General features: G+C 36.7%; 2 protein-coding genes across 4 annotated transcripts; both read left to right on the top strand.

The window, feature by feature from the left end:
* Window positions 1-193: 193 nt before the first annotated feature.
* nrn1lb (neuritin 1-like b) lies at window positions 194-18822 on the top strand. 3 transcript variants are annotated; one of them, XM_057854483.1, is made up of 4 exons: window positions 194-389; window positions 8885-9007; window positions 12068-12215; window positions 15593-18822. In XM_057854483.1, the coding sequence occupies exons 2-4, from the start codon at window positions 8950-8952 to the stop codon at window positions 15894-15896; spliced, it is 510 nt and encodes a 169-aa protein (XP_057710466.1). In that variant the 5' UTR covers window positions 194-389; window positions 8885-8949; the 3' UTR covers window positions 15897-18822. The 3 variants fall into 3 exon arrangements, with proteins under 3 accessions (XP_057710466.1, XP_057710476.1, XP_057710455.1); XM_057854493.1 differs by lacking the exon at window positions 194-389 and adding an exon at window positions 8225-8357; XM_057854472.1 differs by lacking the exon at window positions 194-389 and having other exon boundaries at window positions 8766-9007.
* Window positions 821-4045, top strand: thap11 (THAP domain containing 11). Its single transcript, XM_057854459.1, has one exon. The coding sequence runs from the start codon at window positions 1134-1136 to the stop codon at window positions 1953-1955; it is 822 nt and encodes a 273-aa protein (XP_057710442.1). The 5' UTR covers window positions 821-1133; the 3' UTR covers window positions 1956-4045.
* Window positions 18823-20170: the final 1348 nt, after the last annotated feature.

The raw sequence follows: 20170 nt of genomic DNA, 5'->3' as shown, positions 1-20170 counted from the left end.
GGATTTACCTTTTTAAAATTTGAAATTTATTTTTTAGAAGTAAATGGAGAACCGTTTAGATCCATGGTGTTCAAATCTTTTTTTTTTTTTTTTTTTTTTTTTTTTGGTACAAGTCATGTGCATTCTGAGGAATGTTATGACTGAGACATTAAATACGGCAGGGTTCACCCAGGGCCTAGTAATGTTACCTGATTAATGCAGGGGGCTGCTTGTTTGATATGGACACTTCTAAATAAAGACTATTTAGCCCCAAATAACTGCAGAAAATTCTCGTCAGCTTTTCAAAGAGAATTGTGACAGCCAACACTGCTCTCCCTTATTTGAGAACTACGTAACTGAATAAGACTAACGCCTGGGATCTTCATGAAGATAAACGGCTTGGAAAATGAGTAAGACCATTTAAAAATACTAACCCTTTCATGCAGTTTCTAAACCCCACAGGGCACTCATTGGCGCTGTTTGAATCGAACGTCTATCACCATCAATGGCATGCAATGAGTTGTGAAAATGTACATTTATATTGTTACTAGGGGCCGTAACAAGTGTATTTTCAATTTAATTTTGAATGTATTCATTTATCATATAAAAATAATACAATGACACATTGCTAATATTTATTTTGCCCTAGAAGGGGTTAAAGGTCTTAATTCATATAGGGAAAAATCAATTCATGAAAAGTTGTACATTATTGACCATTGTCTCAGAAAGGGTTAACTTGTTGACAAGCATTCAAGTGTAATGCTACAAAATGGTCGGTGGCGGCAGTAGGTTTTTAGTAGTCGTGCACATACATCGCATCGCAAAGCACTATGGGATTTTTAGTCCTAAATGGTGGACTGTTTCGTTGTCATCCAAACGAAGAAGTATAACTAATCGTATATTTCTTTGAACAAAATGCTACCCTCGAATTACAACAGTACATTTTATGGGCGCGCAGACCGCCAAAAGCAGCTTTTATTTAAACTCCGGCACAGCCAAAAATTGGCTTCGTCCGGTGGAAAATAAACAGGAAGTAGTTAGCGTTGTGGGACGTGTAGTTCCGGCTACAGGCCGCTCAGAAAGATAACGCACACAATAAAGAAAATCCTATAAATTATACGTGCGGATTGATTTTGCTGGCTATCGGCGTCAACATGCCTGGATTCACCTGCTGTGTACCCGGCTGCTACAGCAATTCACATCGGGACCGCGATCTGCGCTTCTACACCTTCCCGAAGGACACAGCGCTCAGAGAATTGTGGCTGAGGAACATCTCCCGGGCCGGGGTCAGCGGCTGTTTTAGCACCTTCCAACCCACCACGGGGCACCGCGTGTGCAGCGTGCACTTCGTCGGCGGGAGGAAAACCTACAGTATCCGCGTGCCTTCGCTTTTCCCTCTGAGGGGCGTCAACGAGCGCAGGAATCGGCGTGGCAGAGGTAAGAAGCTGTCCTCGGCTGTAGCCCCCGCCGGAGCCACCTCCGCCGCCACCACCGGCCTGGTTATTAACACCGTATTGGGGAACACGGCCGAGGTCACCGGCGGCGAGGCCAACGACGACAGCATCACGGTTGTGCAGATCGGTCAAAACGGGGAGTATCTGGGCACGGCGCGGCTGCCCGTGGCCACCGAAGCGCCGTTCACCGCGCCCATCGAATCGTCCGACGAACTTGCCGTCGCTGCGGACGACCCTTCATCGGCGGAGGCGAAGCAGGCAGTCGTTCAGTACGTCAGCGTGACCAGCAGCCCGCTGGACCACTCGTACTCGCTGACCACCGGCACAACGTCGGCCGAGCTGCTGCGCAAACTCAACGAGCAGCGGGACATCATCGCCCTCATGGAGGTGAAGATGAAGGAGATGAAGGCCACCATTCGCCAGCTCCGGGTGATGGAGGCCAAGCTGCTGGAGGATGTGCGGGAGCGGGACCGGCTGCTCGGCGGCCATCCGGTGCCTCTCAACGTCAACAAGAAAATGTAAACAGAGACAAGTGGAACTGAGCCTTTGTACAAAAATGTATTTTCAATATCTGCAGAGTTGATTATTTTGAAGCCCTGCTCGTGCATAAAGATGTCTAGCTGTAGTTCTGTATAACTGATAGTGACAAGTCGAAAGCCGTTTGAGCATTTGCAATTCAGTTGATGAAGCAAATTTATGATTCGGGATGATTTCGTCACAAAATATTTGTGATACATTTTGAATATGTATTTTGGGGGGCAAGCTGGGCTATGGGGAAAATGAATTGAATGAATTTTCAGTGGGCCTCAACTGTTACAAGAAGGATTTTGATCTATTTATTTGACTTTCTTTATACAGTAATTCCGCTTAAGGTACAGTACACTCAAAATCCGCATAGTAGTAGAACAACCAGGGAAAACTATAGTAAATGACTATAAGTTACATTTGTTTTACTACCGAATGATAGGTCCAATCTATATTGTTGACATCTACATTCTACTAGTTGTCACAATGAAACACAAAATCTTACAAATAAGTAGAATATGTTAGAATTAAAACTGGTAGCATGTATTCTACCAAAGCTTGGCCGGCTGTCCATATAGCTGTTTGGGCATTTCCTAAGTTGTGACACAATACATCACACCAGTAGGACAACTTCGTAAAACAAAAAGCACATATTTGTCATTGAGTGAAGTTTTGACTTACTTGTAACAAGTTCTGTAGTTGTTTTATTAGTATACCAAAGTAGTCAAATAATTAAACTGCTCGAGTAGACTCAGAAAATTAAACACACTTGTAGAATGACTTTTCATATACCATTGGAGGACACTAATTTTAAATAGTGAGCATTTTGTTGCTGCTATAAGAACCAGATGGCAACTTGCGTGTGACGTCTACTAGTTTGGCCTTGTAATGTTAAATGAATTGCAGTTGGTTATTAATAAGGTTATTTTGCATACTGTTAGGCCAAATCTGTTATTCTTGCTGCTAGCGTGCTTAATTGTCTTACTAGTATATGATCTGGATATTGGTGATTTTGATGTAAATAAATACTCCAACGGCTTTCCATCATGTCAATTATCTTTAGATGCTATTTCATCTACTTTACAGTTATAGTTTGCATATCCTTGCAAGTTAAACTAACTAAAATATTGATGAGCATCAAGACAGAATATTTATAGTCCAGGATATTCACGTTTCAATTTGGGATGTCTCGATCGCATATTTTTGCACCTGATTCCGAGTCACCTCATTTTGAGAATCTGCAGATACCAATTTAAAAAAAAGAATTGAATAAAAGTTGGACTTGCGGAATATAAAACGTATATATACAGTACGTATATATTTTTCTTTTGGCAATGCCATTGTATTTCTGGATTATTTTCTTACTTTTTAGCCCCTAAAAAAATGAAAAACAAATAGAGTTAAAAAAAAATTATTATTACAAACCTGATCATTTTCACCCGATTCCGATCCTCTGAAAACTGGCCTGATTGAAAATTCGACGTCAATGAAATTTTCGAATGCATTTAGACAGGCTTTGCTGAACTTATTCATCTGAAAATTAAGACATAAATTTGAAATATGTTTTGTACTCGTGAAAAATCAACGACAAAAAAGTTATTTATTTCAATTTACATTTTGTGCCAGATCAATTAAATGTTTTATGTATTTTAGAGGGATTTTTGATCCAATAAAAACTGACACATATACTTGTTTTGGGAAAACCTGTATAAAGCATTGAAAATCTCAGCCCACTCTTCCAAATTAATATTTTTGCTATAATTTTTTATTTCTGTTTGCAATATGAATATAGATGAAGTTTTTTCAACAGAAGCTTTTTGCATTAAGTGTGTTTCCATTGTGGATTTTAGAGACTAAAGGTTCAACATATCAACATGCTGCTTATGTCATTCATAAGTGCTTGTTTTTGTGTGTCTGGTGCATTTAATGTCCCTGTGGACGGTGAGGTGTTTGGCCCTTCGCACAATTTTATTAATGGCTGCATCACAAGAAGTGCTTCTATGCACATGTTACATATGGACATTACTGATTTTTGGATTGACAGTTATCACATTAAATTGCATTTTGAAGTAGATCTGTTTGACTTCTTTCAGCCCATCTAGCTGAAGAAATTACAATAACTCAATGGTTGCAATTTACTGGAATAGATGTTTTATCCATTTTAACAGGACTACCAACCCTTCCCGTTTCACAAGGATTAGATTTCTATCGCCAGCTTGGTGCCTTGGGACTGGGATAGTATTATTTAAAGGTTTTTAACCCTTTCAGTGGCAGGGGACATCTATTCAAAAGTTATCATTGGCGTAACTCACTCACTGCCAGCTCAGGTCAAAGAGTGTGTTGTGGTAGTTAATAAAAGAGGGAAATTGAAATGAAAAAGATCTCATGACAGCGATAGATCGCCGATCCCGTTTAACTGGGACGGGCTGAAAGCGGTCAATGATCGCATCCAGCCCTTACCATCTATTGCTGTCAATTGCAGCCAAAGTTTGGCTATTTGAGGTCACAAAACACAAAATTCCCAGAGCAAATACTGTGAATACACACAGGCCACAATTTATATCCTTCTTCTTTTCAATTTATTTCATTTTTGGAAGTTTTTTTTTTTTTTTTTTCCATTTTTTATTTCATTTTATTTAGAATTATTTATACTTTTATTACTCGAGGCATTTTTGGAATTTGAGTATTTTTAAAAGTCTTTGATAATTTTTTTTATTACTTGTTAAATACAGTAATTGTTATTTTCCCCATAAATGGATCCTTCAACTAATTCAATATATTTACTTTAAAAATATATATGTAATTGCCCATCACAAAATACATGCGGGCAACACTAATACAACAAATGGATGTAAAATGGGGGCCAAAAAATATTGTCCCGCGGGCTACATTTGGCCCCTGGACTGCACATTTATGACCCCTGTCAAAAATGAATAATAAAAACATTTAAAAAAAAAAAAAAAAATCATAATTCCTGCATAAAAGGGTTAAATGTACGAGACAACTAAACTAGGATACTAACACTCTTCTGGTGGCAACAATACACTGTACAACAAATAGCAGGTTGAAGCAAATAAGAAAGTATTCCAACAAAAGAGTTTTCAAGATGTATAGTGCTACTTTTATCTGAAACTTTGGTTTCATTTAGAGGACTGAAAGGGATTAATCTGCTTGAATTCATTCATTCCAATGGGGAAAATTATTGAAATATGAGTATTCTGAGTTACAAGGGGAATAAAATTACACCTGTTAAAATCACAACGATGATATGATGTTAAGAGTAACATTGGATGAAAGAGTGAATATGCTACAGAGTGAGGGCCCAGACGCTAATCTCATCTGGATTTTTTTTCCTGCTTCCTCGTTACATAATGCTTTAATCCAGCCCCGCCAATCAAACCGACACTACCTTCTTTTTCAAAGGCCGCCATTATTACAACACAAACCTTTAATTCAGGCCAAGTACCTTGACCACTGTCGATTGGGCAAGGAATCAAGCAAATACAGTACTGTACTTCCTTTTTTCAATTATGTGTCAGGTATTTGACCGTTTATAATTTGTTTTGTTTTGTAAGTGTATCATTCACCAAATATCCAATTGAAGAAAGACAGCAATGTTTTTCTGTCTTTGATTATTGTATAGTAAAATTTATAGAAGTTTTATGGTTTTGCTCAATGCAGAGTACTGTTGACATTTTCCATGGAAACTGCCTCAAAACAGGACCAACACACTGAAGGTGCAGGATGATTTCTTTTGAATGGAAGCAAAAACAAAAAAAGTTTAAACGAACCAAAGCTAAAGACAACGAAAGCTCTCTAAACGTCTCATCACCCCAGAAACAGGATAAGCACATCCAAAGAGCAGTAATGCACTCTATTGGCTAACTCGAAACCTACAGGCAACAATAATTCCACAATTAATTAAGCTAGTTAATCAGCCAGATCAGATCGATGCGTATACAACTTACTGTATACAGCTATTATAACTAATTCTGATCTGCCCACGAATAATTTCACGAGCAATTCTAGTTAATGTCCTCGCCAAGAAGAACAAAAACAAAGCGGGCGAGATCTTGAGTCTACCTCCAGGTGGTCTAAAAAATGGTTAAACTCTTTGTATTCAATTGAATTATTTCGTTATTGTATATTTGTACAAACTAAAATAACATAGCTTGTGATTTCTCATATGAAAGAATTCCCTTTCCATTCAATTCACTGAGAAATTGTGAATATTTAATACAGAAAACTGATGCTCTATTGTTGTCCAAAGACCTATTTCATGTTTTTAAATATAATTTCCCCCCTCCATTTCTGCATACTGTTTGAACAATGTTTTTGTTATCGATTTATCTTGTGCTAGTATAGATATTTAAAAGTGTATTTTGTACGTTTAACTCAATGGCTTTCATTCATGAACGTCCAATCCATTTTCACTGGGAATGATGGACGATAATATTTCAGTGCCTTTGACAGCAAAAGACGTCCAGTCCATTGTTAGTTGGAGAAGTTGGCAGCACTGAAACCATTCAACCTCACATTGAGAAAAAAAAGTCAAAATTAGATATTTGATCCATCACAAAGAATCATATGCTTCCGATAACTACAGAGATCAGATTATTTACAATTTTTTTTCTCAGCTTTTTTTGTGAATGCTTATTTTTTAAAATAAGACTATGTAAGTACATTTGTTTCTAATACAATTATTATTTTTTTTAAAACAATATTTGTTGTTCATTTTCAATGAAGAAATACAATTTTGTTGTTTTTTTTTCATCTAAAATATTTTTCAAGTTATCTTTTAAAAAAAAATTTTTTTTTTTACTATTTTATTTTCTACAAATGTGGGAAAAAATGAAAGGAAAAAAATACTACCAAAAGGAATTGGACATTTCTTTCAGCCAACAAATCCGTGTAGTCCCACTCCAACTCTCAGTTTCAATGGATTTAAAAATTTATCGCCGCGGGAGGATGTTTCCCTGAAAAGTAGCTCTTGGAACAAAGAACTATGAGAACCCCTGAGTTAAGTAAACATGAATTGTATAAAAAGATTTCTAGAGTGTATTTAAATAGAGTATTTCTATTCAGTGCATTGCATAAATGCAGGAAATATTGTGTGTATGTTCCCTGTCATTGCACTGTAAAAACATTCTTACGCTTGATAATTTTTATCTGGAAGTAAAAAAAAAAAAAGCCATAACAAAAAGTGTGCTCAAATCCCTCCTAAAATTAGTGGTTTAATACAGCTACATAATTCATGAATATGTTTTAAGCATATCTACAAGCGGATGGTGTGAAATGTGTCTGCTAAACAAACAAACAGCTGCCGCCAAAGTAGCTTCCACGATGATGTATTGATTCAGGCCAGTGGCTTCAGACACAGACAGATTAGTCTTCAGTTAATGGTTGTATTAAACCACAGATTAACAATGGGCAGCCATTCCTCCTCCGTCAGTTTACAGATGTGAACCAGGATTTACACTAATGCACAGTACTGTGAGCCATCTGTAGGCTGGTGTAGCACATGATTTAAAGGCCAAGAAGTACAGAGAAAGAAGATGTTGAGATAAGGTAAGAAAATACGCTTTGTTGGGCTATTATTGAACTCACTGGCTGCCAAATTTAGGCTGGCAGTGAATGATTGCTGCCAGCCTCTCCCAGTGAAAATGGTTTGGACGTGTAGCACCGTCAGTGGTGTTGAAACATGAGCATTCACAGACGGTCCTCCCAGTTTAAATGAACTGAATGTCTATCATTGTCAATCACGGGCTGTGTTTTAAATACTATGAATTAAAAAAAAAAAAAAAAAACTAAAAAATGTATATATACAGTATATATAGGGTATTATACGATGTTTATTAATTTTAATTGTACTCAATTTGTTTTTATTCGCACTGTATAAATATACAGTATGAATGTATTTATGATTATAAAAAAATATAAAAATACAATAATGATTAATTATTTAAAAAATAATAACATCACAATAATTGTTATTATTTAAGTTTTTTATAAATAAGCGAAAATAGTCACTTGTCCCATGAATAGTTGAAAGCCTTGAGTGTCCCCCCACAAAAATTATATATATAAAAAAAAAGGGCGGGTGGGAAATGACCAACAATAGTCACTTACTTGTTCTAAGAAGGGTTTTAAAAATCATAAGTGCCAACTTCTGAATAGATGTTCACTCAGTAACTAACCACCGTCCCTGTTAGAGAGTATTTCCAAGTTCCAAGTGCACACTGTACATGTTTGAAGATTGGGAATAACATTCTAAAAAAAAAAAAAAAAAAAGTTTCATTTTTGTCCTCTTCCATGAGCCACACAAACAGGCTTTGCATGAGTCCCACGTGGATTGCGTCTACTCTCAAAGGATACTCTTCTCTCACATTGAAGACTCAGGTGGGCCACTCTCATCTGTATTGCAACACCATCTGTTCACATGAAGGGGAAAACCGACTCATAATCATGTTGTTTTACATTTCCCAATCCATAGTTGTAAAAGCAGGATTGTGTTACAGATCAGTGTTTGTTATGCACACTATTACAATGTCTCACTATATGTATTTTTTGTGTATGTCAATAAAGGTACTAAATACTAAAGACCGGAAATTAGAATGCTTTAATCCAGCATGCTGCGTTGGGATGTATGCTGCCATTGGTCCAACCCTTTCATGACGCCCCCCCCCCCCCACACACACACACTCACATACACACACACACACACACACACACACACACACACACACACACACACACACACACACACACACACACACACACACACACACACACACACACACACACACACACACACACACTAATCCAGCAAGCTTGGTCCTCTGAGCGTTGTGTACTTTTGCAATCTCATGAATTCCCAACGGATGGTGGCAAAAAGCTCGACATTTTTGTGGATTTCCATTCAACAGGAGCGTGACATCTGTGCCTCTGTGTCGGAGGAGGGACTCATCGCCACGGGTCTCTGCTGAGCCCAATGATGAAGTCCCGGCCAGGCGTCACGGTTCTACTGCTGCCCATCGCCTTCTCCATCAGTAAGATCTTTCTGTTTGACTTGAATGCAATTGCAAAAATTGCCACAATCCTAGAACTGTTGCAATTGTTTTCTCTATTTTTAGTGTTTAGTGATTATGGATAGTTAGTCAAGTTGTTCAAAAAGTATTTTGGGTAACTTCTTTATAACATAACATGACAGGAGTGTAACACTGATTTAAAAAAATGTGTTATATTATTCATGGGTGTAATTTCACATGTAAGTGTAAATAAAGCTGCTTGAAATGCAATTTTTTATCCCAAAAATTTATATTGGACCATATGTTAACAGTGATGGTTGTTCATGGTTTTGTACCATAGTGCAAATTTGTTTGTCAAAAGGATTGAGATATACATTTACTTAGCAGAGCGTCTGTAACTACAAAGGGAACAAGTACAAGGATTGTGTTGAAATTCTACCCTTTGAAAGATAATGCTAAATTTTGATTGACAGTATCAAAGAATAGTACCCTATACTACCAATAAATGAACATACAGCGAGCCCCAGAATTAGTCTGTTTGTGAATTTGGAGAACCTTTCCTTGTTATTTTTACTGAAAAACTGCATGTTTCATATTTCTATGGGATTCCATTGCATGTAATTCACTTTCCTATAGATGAATTTAAAGGGGAAGTTCAGAATTTTTGACATAAGCACGGAATTTGATGAAATGAACTCCACCGACCAATCAAACCCCCGATAACTCGAAGTTTAAGCCTAATGTCAAAAATTCTGAACTTCCCCTTTAAAATAAAGACCTAGCCGTTAAAATGTTGTCAATAAAAGTTGAAAAGCAATAAAACAAACAACAAAAATTAAATGAACAAGAATCCTACAAAGTATTTCATAGCAGCTCAAAATTATTTTTCAAACAGATCCTGTGACTAGCTGCTTTGAGACTATTCTTTGCTTTGCTTAGCCAAAACTACAACTGAGGAGGCATGATGATTTAGAATACCTTTTAAACCTAAGCTTTCAAAAGCTTCAGTGACAACTAAGCTTAAACCGAGGTTTGAACACAAACAGTGTCAGGACGTATACTGTATACAGTATATATTAGGGCTGTCAAAATTATCGCGTTAACGGGCGGCAATTATTTTTTAAAATTAGTCACGTTAAAATATTTGATGCAATTAACGCACACGCCCCGCTCAGACAAATTTAAATGACAGTACAGTCAAATGCCCACTTGTTAATTGTGTTTTGTGAAGTTTTGCTGCCCTCTGCTGGCGCTTGGGTGTGACTGATTTTATAGGCTTCAGCACCCATGAGCATTGTGTAAGTAATTATTAACATCAACAATGTCGGGCTACTAGTTTATTTTTTGATTGAAAATTTTACAAATTTTATTAAAACGAAAACATTAAGAGGGGTTTTAATATAAGATTTCTATAACTTGTACTAACATTTATCTTTCTATCCATGGATCGCTTTAACAGAATGTTAATAATGTTAATGCCATCTTGTTGATTTATTGTTATAATAGACACAAATACAGTCCTTATGTACCGCATATTGAATATATATATCCATCTTGTGTCTTATCTTTCCATTCCACCAATAATTTACGGAAAAAATATGGCATAGTTTATAGATGGTTTGAATTGCGATTAATTACGATTAATTAGTTTTTAAGCTGTAATTAACTCGATTAAAATTTTTAATCGTTTGACAGCACTAGTATATATTGTAAGTTAATTTCATTGCTGACACTGTGTTTGGGGGTCATCAACATGTTTTGCTCCCCGCTCCCTCGCACAAAAGTCAAACTCCCACTAGTTAAGCGACTACTTTTGTTAATTTACATTTTGTGTGGCCTGCAGGACCCAAAAAGTGATATATTTGATAACATAAACAGGGCATATTTTATGAATTGGCCTAGATGAAATGATAAATTAATCAATATTAATAAAAACAGTTATAATAATGAAATTAATAATAAAGATAGAAATACACTCTGGTTATGGCCACCATTAACACTGTAAAGTTGATAATACATAAAATAGAATTAAGAACAAATAACGTTAACCTTAAAAAAAACAAAAAAACATTTTTTTTGTTATTCATTAAAAAATGAATATAACAAATCAAACAGTTGTATCTTATTTTTATTGAAGCTGTTTAAAAAACAGAAACAAAAATGAATTAAAATATATCAGACAATATTTACTGCCTACTCTTTTAATTTGAAAAGTTGAAAAAACAAAACAAGCATTATAATAATAAAAAAAAAAAAAAAAAAAAAAGGAAATATTTATTATTTATTAAAAATGACTCAAACAGACATCCAGTTCATTTACACTGGGAGGACCGGCTATGGATGCTGATGTTTCAGTACCACTGATGGTGCTTGATGTCCAATGCAACCCTCCCAGTCAAAATGGATTGGAAGTCTAGCACCATCAATGGAAGCCAGTTAGTAAAATGAATGCCCTTAGTAATGGTTACATCCGAAGAACTATATTGAAGTTATTGAACATTAGTTAGAAGTTAGTTGTAACTTCAATACGATCTTCTCGATGTATACACAATATTTTCTTAAAGGTTGCTAGAGCATTAAAGTTAAGCATAGAACAAAGTCAAAGATTTAGAGGAATAATTTTAACATTTTTGTGAAATTATAGTAGTAGTAGTTAATGTACTTTGTCTTTGACCCCAGTAACCCACAAGAACTGGAGCACATACTGCTTTGCTTTTGTCCTATTAGACAGTGTTACAAAATGAGAGCAAATCCCACTATCCAAGTCGCAAAATCTTGCTTAAATAAAGCTTTCCAAAAGAAATAGAGGGTTGTGTTTTTGCGTCTCATCAGTGCAGTGAGGCAGCGCTTATGTAAGGCCACAATGACTTAGGCTTTCACAATGTGTAATCCTTCCAGATGAATACAACACAACATATTTTTGCATCTATTTGATCCTTACAAGCATATGGACATTGTATTTGACCAAACTACATGAAATCCCCCAACTGTCTATGTGAAGTCCTATTCCTTTGAACACATGTGCACAATGTGCACGCGTTGCAAATATACTTTTTTGTTAACTTTTTTCTCGTCTGCCAGGCTTGGTTCCAGTGTGTAACGGAGCCGCAATTGCTGTTTCGTGTGGATCCATCTACAAGAGTTTTGCTCAGTGTTTACTGACACTTGGAGACAGTTTGGTGGACATGCAAAAAGACCAGGGTGTCCAGGATATAAGCACAATCTGCAGGTGAGAATTTGCTTGTCAGCATTGAACTAATTCATTTACTCACTGGCGACCAGCCCGGTGTGTACCCTGCCTTTCATTAAAAGTCAGCTAGGATACTCTTCAGCTCACCTGAGTGTAGAAAATGGATGGACGGAAGTAAAATTAGGGTTTTGGAAGAAATTTTTCACTTTTGTGGTGTTATGTGTACCTTACAGATTAAACTCGCAAACAAAAATAAAAACAATACAATAGATATAAGATCACGCCGGTCTATTCCAGAATCGAGGACATTTGAGTTTCATTTTCTGCAACATATTCATCAGTATTATGTAATATGTTATTAAAGGCTTGATTATCTCAATAGTTTGTACAATACTTACATGCATTATCTCAAAACCTGCGTTTTAATGTTAGCTTTTTCTCAGGAGTAAAGCTATAGCTGTCTAGCTAGCTGTTACTGCAGACAAAGAGGACAAACCTATTTAATAGCTAAGTAAAGAGAAAAAGCTAATCTAATTCTGATCATACTGTATATGTCCATTTAACAAGAATACATGTAGCACAATGATACATTAATTTAAGGTTAACAATGTTATAAAATTCTGAAAAAAAAAAGATAGGACATTCAGTGGTATGAAAAAGTATCTGAACCTTTGGGAATTTCTAACATTTCTGCATAAAATCACCATCAAATGTGATCTGATCTTTGTCAAACTCACACAGATGTAAAAACAGTGTCTGCTTTAACTAAAACCACCCAAACATTTATAGGTTTTCATATTTCAATGAGAAGAGCATGCAAACAATGACAGAAGGGGGAAAAATAAGTACGTGAACCATCTGCCCAAGGAGACTTAAAGAGCAATTGAAACCAATTTTTACCAAACAATTTAAGTAAGGTGTGTGACCAATCACTGATGAATGATTTAAAGCTGCCCTGCCCACTATAAAACACATACCTGGTAAGAATTGCCTTGATGAGAAGCAGTCTGACATGCGTCATGGCTCGGTCAAAAGAGCTGTCTGAAGACCTGCGATCAAGGATTGTTAATTTGTATAAAGCTGGGAAAAGATACAAAACTATCTCTAAAAGTCTGGATGTTCATCAATTGATAGTCAGAGAAGTTGTTACAAACTGAGAGAGTTTGGCACTGTTGCTTCTCTCCCAAGGAGTGGTCATCCACCAAAGATAACGCCAAGAGTTCAGCACAGAATTCTCAGCGAGGTAAAAAAAGAATCCTAGAGTGTCTGCTAAAGACTTACAGAAATCACTGGCACATTCCAATATCTCTGTGCACACATCAACCATATGTAAAACTATGGCTAAGAATGGTGTTCATGGGAGGAGTCCAAGGAGGAAGCCACAGCTATCTAAAAAAAAACAAAGTTCCTTGTTTAATGTTCGCAAAAGGCACTTGGACGCTCACAGAAGTTTTGGCAAAATATATTGTGGACTGATTAAACCAAAGTTGAATTGTTTGCGAGTAACACACAACGTCATGTGTGGAGGAAAAATGGAACAGCTCACCAACATCAACACCTCATCGCCACCGTGACACATAGTGGAGGAAGCATCATGATTTGGGGCTGTTTTTCTGCCTCAGGGCCTGGACAACTTGCAATCAATAATGGAAGAATAAATTAAAAAGCTTTGCAGGAAAACCTGAGGCCCTCTGTCAGACAATTGAAGCTAAAAAGAAGATGAATGCTGCAACAAGACAATGATCCAAAACACAGAAATAAATCAACTTCCAAATGATTTCAGAAGAACAAAATACACGTTCTGGAGTGGCCAAGTCAAAGTCCAGACTTGAACCCCATTGAAATGCTGTGGCATGACCTAAAGGAAGCGATCATGCCAGACACCCCAGGAATCATACTGAACTATAGCGGTTTTTTAGAGAAGAATGGGCCAAGATTAGTCTTTATCGATGAGCCAGACTGATCTGCAGCTAGAGGAAGCGTTTGGTTGAAATTATCGCTGCCAAAGGGGGGGGCGGGGGGGCGGGGGGGGGGGCACAAAATATTAAATGTGATGGTTCACTTACTTATTTTGTCCCCTTCTGTCATCGTTTGCATACTATCCTCATTAAAATATGAAAACCTATAAATGTTTGGGTGGTTTTAGTTGAAGCAGACAATGTTCTTACATCTGTGTAATATTGACAAAAATGAGACCACATTTGATGGTGATTTTATGCAGAAATGTGAGAAATTCTAAAAGTCGCAGATACTTTTTCCTGCCACTGCACATTTGCCCTAGACATTCTTATCTAAAACTGTTAGACAGTGCCAAGTCAAGCCCATAACATAATTCACTGCTTTCTTGTAACCTGATTAAAAAAAAAAAAAAAAAAAAAGTTATAGTAACAGCCAGGGTTGCATACATGTTCCGGGACACACTTTACATGAATCATAATTTACATTTCAAATATGAAGTTTGATAAAACAAATGTTCTCACAGTTACATGAAGCAGAAATTAAACAAATAACCCCCCCCCCCCAAAAAAAGAAATGTAAGCCTCTGATGCATGAATTATGAAATCCTTAGTCAAGAATATGATATGATTTTTTCCCCCATCAAGTTACAGACATGCCCAATCTAGTGGATCCATGCACATGCACTCTCAACATAAAACAATTTACATTTACTATAAAAAATTAATGAACTTGTTTTCTATTGTGAATATAATAATCATTGTTCTCTTTAATGCTTTGATAAACATTTCAACAATTTTTGGAAAAATGTCAACACTTTCAGCACCATAGGCACAATGCATTGGCAATGCACAAATACTGTAGGTAAAGTATTGACAGTTCTTGTTATTTTGATAATAATTTCTTAAACTTGACTTTGCTTCTCTCAAGTTGAATTTTGTTCATTAGTTAAACTACTGCAACACTTTCATATCATCCTGGCATGCCTTCTTGGTTATATACAAGAAGTTTGAAGACGAAATATTTTGTTTTGCTTGTCATTCGATTATGTAATGTAGTTTTATATGGTGTTGTGGCTGCTTATTAAAGCTTGACAATTGTTATGCTGTATGTTGAATAATGTATGTTCGTTGACTAATACAAGGAATTATGAACGTTTTGAATTTGCACAAAACGTAAAGCTGGAAAAGCCTTCAAAAACATATTTGGATTTACAGTAAATAGTAGCACATGTGAACTGATGCCCATTTAACATGAGTTTGAATGTGATTAGTTTATTCGGAACATAGCCACGTCCCCTTTTGCGAATGTATGTGCATGATTTTGTAAACACATTATTTCAGTTGTGTACTATTTATTTCACTATATTATATATATTTCACTTACACTAACTAACTATTTTTATTTGACAGTATTTAAATACAACTCCACACCCAATTTGACTTTCTCATTTCTTGAAGGTCTTGGAATGAGTTTCATACTTGTGCCAACGTGGCCATGTCAGGCTGTCCCAAAGAAGCAGCAGCAATATGGGAGTCCCTAAGACAAGAATCGAGGAAGGCCCGGTTCTCCGGAAACCTCTATGACTTGTGTGCCAGCCTCACCACCCTCGTACCCAGCACTGTGCCTGCTCCCCTTACTCCTCCCACCTCAGATCAGACCAACCAAGAGACACTAAAGGGGAGAACATATCGATGGAGTCCTTCTATCACCACAATCATCCTTCCAACGTGTGGCGCTTTGTTAGTGCTGCTCAGGATCTAGTTTCTTCATTTCACAATGAAATCTAGAAAACATTTTTGCTGAGAGACATTAGTTTAGCTGCTTCTTTAACACACAGAGCGTACAGTACTGTCTATTTTATTGTATATTCCAACCTGAGACCACCCAGCAACATCAATTACCCGCAAGCCCTCTCTGCATATAGGTGACCAGATCAGGATAATAATAATAATACCAGCTTTATTCTTTTAAGTCGCAATGACAGTCAACAGTCGGAGAGAGTTGATCCAAACACATGAACGCGGATCACAGGTCAGGAGCGTTTGTGATTAGGTCTCAATCCTAAAATCAGGATTTCTGAGAGCGAGTCAGAAAGACTCATTGTGTCTTTGCCTACAGCTTTAAAATGTATTTTAGCACGATCAGATTAAATACCACGCTCTCAGAAAGAAGACAAACTAATTGACATATACTTTTGGTCAAGATAAGTAAACGGAAAACAGATGCCAGCTTTTGACAGAAGGTATAATGAAAACAAAGAGTACATGAATATTTACTCATTCACTGCCATTGATAGCAATATATTGTACATCAAATCCATTTGAAGAGGGGTAGCTTGCATGGAGTGATTTTGTTTCACTGCCATTGACGGTGCTAGACGTCGAATCTGTCTTGAGTAGGAGGGTCTGCCAGTCCCCCAGTCAAATTCGATTGGATTTGACCCGGGCTGGCAGACCGTCCCAGTCAAGATGGATATGACATCTAGCGTCATCAATTGCAGCCGTTAGGTTAACACAGTCATATTTAGTCAAAACACTCACTTAAGTAATTGACTAATCTCATTTTAAACGAGATTAGCAGTTATGGTTCCTTAATTTTCTAATTTTAAACATGCATATTCTGGCTATGTGGGCTGTTTTTTGCTCTCTACAGATATAAACTTTCATTTGTTTTTCAGCTCTATATGAAAAAAATACTTGTATTCAACCACTCAAAAAATGTTATGGCCTATCTCAGGTACCTTTTATTTTATTCTAATTTTTTTTCAATTATTTATTTTTTAAATTTACTATAATTTTTTACAGTCTCATTTAAAAATGTAAACAATAGCTCAAAATTCAATTTATTCAAAAGATTTCCCCTTCACTAACATACTAGTATTGTTCTTTAACACTGTGAAGAAAAAGTATTTTTGGTAATTAAAAAAAAAACTAAACACATAAAGACCTGGCGTCCACATTGGTGGACATCACATTTAAGGTCATGTATGCCACAATTTCTAAATTTAATGTACAAGTGTGTCCTCCATGACCAAATAAGCGATGTGCATAAATGTGGACGCCAATTCTTACAATATTATTATTTTTCAACAATTCAAAAATTAATCAAAGTTAAATGAATAATAACTGAAATGCACTCTAGTTCTGGCTCCCAATAACACTAAAGGTAAATTTAAAACAAAAATCATAGTATTTAATTCATTGGCTTCCACTGACAACGATAGACGTCCAAATCCTTTACACTTAGAAGATTGGCTATGAACGCTCATCTTGTAGTGCCATAGAATGATTGCTGCCTTCCCTCCCAGTCAAAAAGGATTGGACGTCTATCACTGTGAATGGCAGCCAATGAGTTAAATGAGTTCCCCTATAATGGGTTATCATTAATAATATTCAAACACTACAATTACAGTTCGTTTTATTGCATAAACTAAGATTTATTTGTGAATTGTTCCTTCTTCAGTTAGTGAGCGGGACTATATCCGCACACGAGTGCGTGTGTGGGATCCTAATACTCTTAAATGGTTTCATAACAATTGTGGCATGAGTATATTAATCTCTCCTGTCTTTATTCCTTTGCTGTGTTGGTGCAACCACCGTGCACCTCCAAACTTTTGAGGTAGCGTTATGAAAACCTTCGTAGTGGAATGAGTGGAATGGACGACAGATCACGTGACAGCTCAAAGGTCAGAGGTCAGATGTGAATGCACTATCACTGCATCATGATAAATATGAAGAAGCAGTAGCAGCTAATGTATTAAAATTGTATTAAAGTCAATTATTCTTATAGTGTTCTTTTATAAGCTTGGCGAAAGTGTTATCATTGAGTGTAATTAAATGACGCTAGTGTTGACGTGGAACAAGACTGCTTGATTATTCAAGATTTCTCTGTTTAAACAATGTAAAGAACTTTTATGACATAAGGCATAATTTCAGTGTCCCATTGGCAGGTCACCAATGTACTACAGAAAGAGTCTCATTAATATGGAGCCATTATGGAACAATGCGAAAAGCGGCGACAAGACTGAAAATGTTCATGTATTTCTCATTAAACAGAATCAATCAGTCTTCCAGTAATGAATGCCCGTTGTTTACCTCTTGAGAACATTGCGGTGTTCATATGAATGTTAGAAATAACATTCTCGTGTGTTCTGATGTTATGGCATTTTTGTAGATTTAAAGACTTTCAAAGAGTTTAAACTTTTGTAGGAAAACCAGACAGCTTGGCAAATATATATACTTTTTTCAAAACAAACAAACAAACAAACAAACAAAAAAACCTACAACATCTTCACATAACTTTCAATGACATTGGATTGGAAATAATCATGTTTTACCAATTAAAAATGACTAACGAATAAGTGCACTACCACAGGCGGCACAATCGTTGCGTGATTAGCAAGTCTGCCTTACAGTTCTTATTTCAAGGGTTAAATCGGGGCTCTGGCCATCATGTGTGGAATTTGCATGTTCTCCCTATGCACGTGTGGGTTTACTACAGGTACTTCGGTATCCTACAAACATGCACGGTAGACTGATTGGGTACTCCAAATTTTCCATACTGTAATTGTATGAAAGTATGAATGTTTTTTTTTTGTCTACAGTATGTGCCCTGCAATTGGCTGGCAATCAGTTCAGGCTGAACCCTGCCTCATGCCGATAGTTAGCTGGGATAAGCTCCAGCACCCCTGCGGCGTGATGATAACCAGAACGAAAGGAATGTAACAATGTACTACTAAAATTCTTGAATCTACCCCCCCCAATCACTCAGAACAATCCTCCAAATATTTTTTTTCTCATTTGCAATACAGACAAAGAGTCGCACACAAGGTTTTGACCTCTCTATCCATCTCTTGTGGGCAACAGATGGTGTAGTCTAACATGTCATACATATTCAGGATGATGGCATGCACATGTTACAAACTGTGTTATCCTTTCTATACGATCAGGACATTTAAAATGTGAACAATAAACTTCAAACTTCATCACAAAGCAAATGATAGTTTAGATTCCAACTGCAGAGGATCGGAATCAGGTAAAAAAATATTGTATTTTGAAAATGTATTTATTATTTTATTTTCAAGTATTAAGTCATTGGCTGCCATTGACAGGGATAGACATTTTGACAGGTATGCGTTACAAGCAGCAAAGCACCAGAGGATATTGTAAAAGACAATCTGTATATATAGGTATACACACATGATCTACAGTGCTGGCCAAAAGTATTGGCACCCCTGCAATTTTGTCAGATAATGCTCAATTTCTCCCAGAAAATGATTGCAATTACAAATACTTTGGTATTAATATCTTCATTTATTTTGCTTGCAATGAAAAAACACGAAAGAGAATGAAAAAAAATTAAATCATTATCATTTTACACAAAAATCAAAAAATGGGCCGGACAAAAGTATTGACACCCTCAGCCAAATACTTGGTAGCACAACCTTTAGACAAAATAACTGCGAACAACTGCTTCCGGTATCCATCAATGAGTTTCTTACAATGCTCTGCTGTAATTTTAGACCATTCTTCTTTGGCCAACTGCTCCAGGTCTTTGAGATTTGAAGGGTGCCTTCTCCAACCTGCCATTTTCAGATCTCTCCACAGGTGTTCTATGAGATCCAGGTCTGGACTCATTACTGGCCACTTAAGAAGTCTCCAGTGCTTTCTCTCAAACCATTTTCTAGTGCTTTTCAAAGTGTGTTTTGGGTCATTGTCCTGCTGGAAGACTTAAAACCTCTGAGGGAGACACAGCTTTCTCACACTGCTTTCTTATACTGCAAAATTTGTTGGTAGTCTTCAGACTTCATTATGCCATGCACATGGTCAAGCAGTCCAGTGCCAGAGGCAGAAAAGCAAACCCAAACCATCAGGGAACCTCCGCCATGCTAGACTGTAGGGACCGTGTTCTTTTCTTTGAAGGCCTCGTTTTTTCCCCTGTAAACTCTATGTTGATGTCTTTTCCCAAAAAGCTCTACTTTTGACCTTCTGACCAGAGAACATTCTTCCAAAATGTTTTTGACTTTCTCAGGTAAG

The sequence above is a fragment of the Corythoichthys intestinalis genome, chromosome 1 (assembly GCF_030265065.1).
Source record: "Corythoichthys intestinalis isolate RoL2023-P3 chromosome 1, ASM3026506v1, whole genome shotgun sequence".
Classification (NCBI taxonomy): Eukaryota; Metazoa; Chordata; class Actinopteri; order Syngnathiformes; family Syngnathidae; genus Corythoichthys; species Corythoichthys intestinalis.
This window is presented reverse-complemented; position numbering and strand designations above follow the sequence as displayed.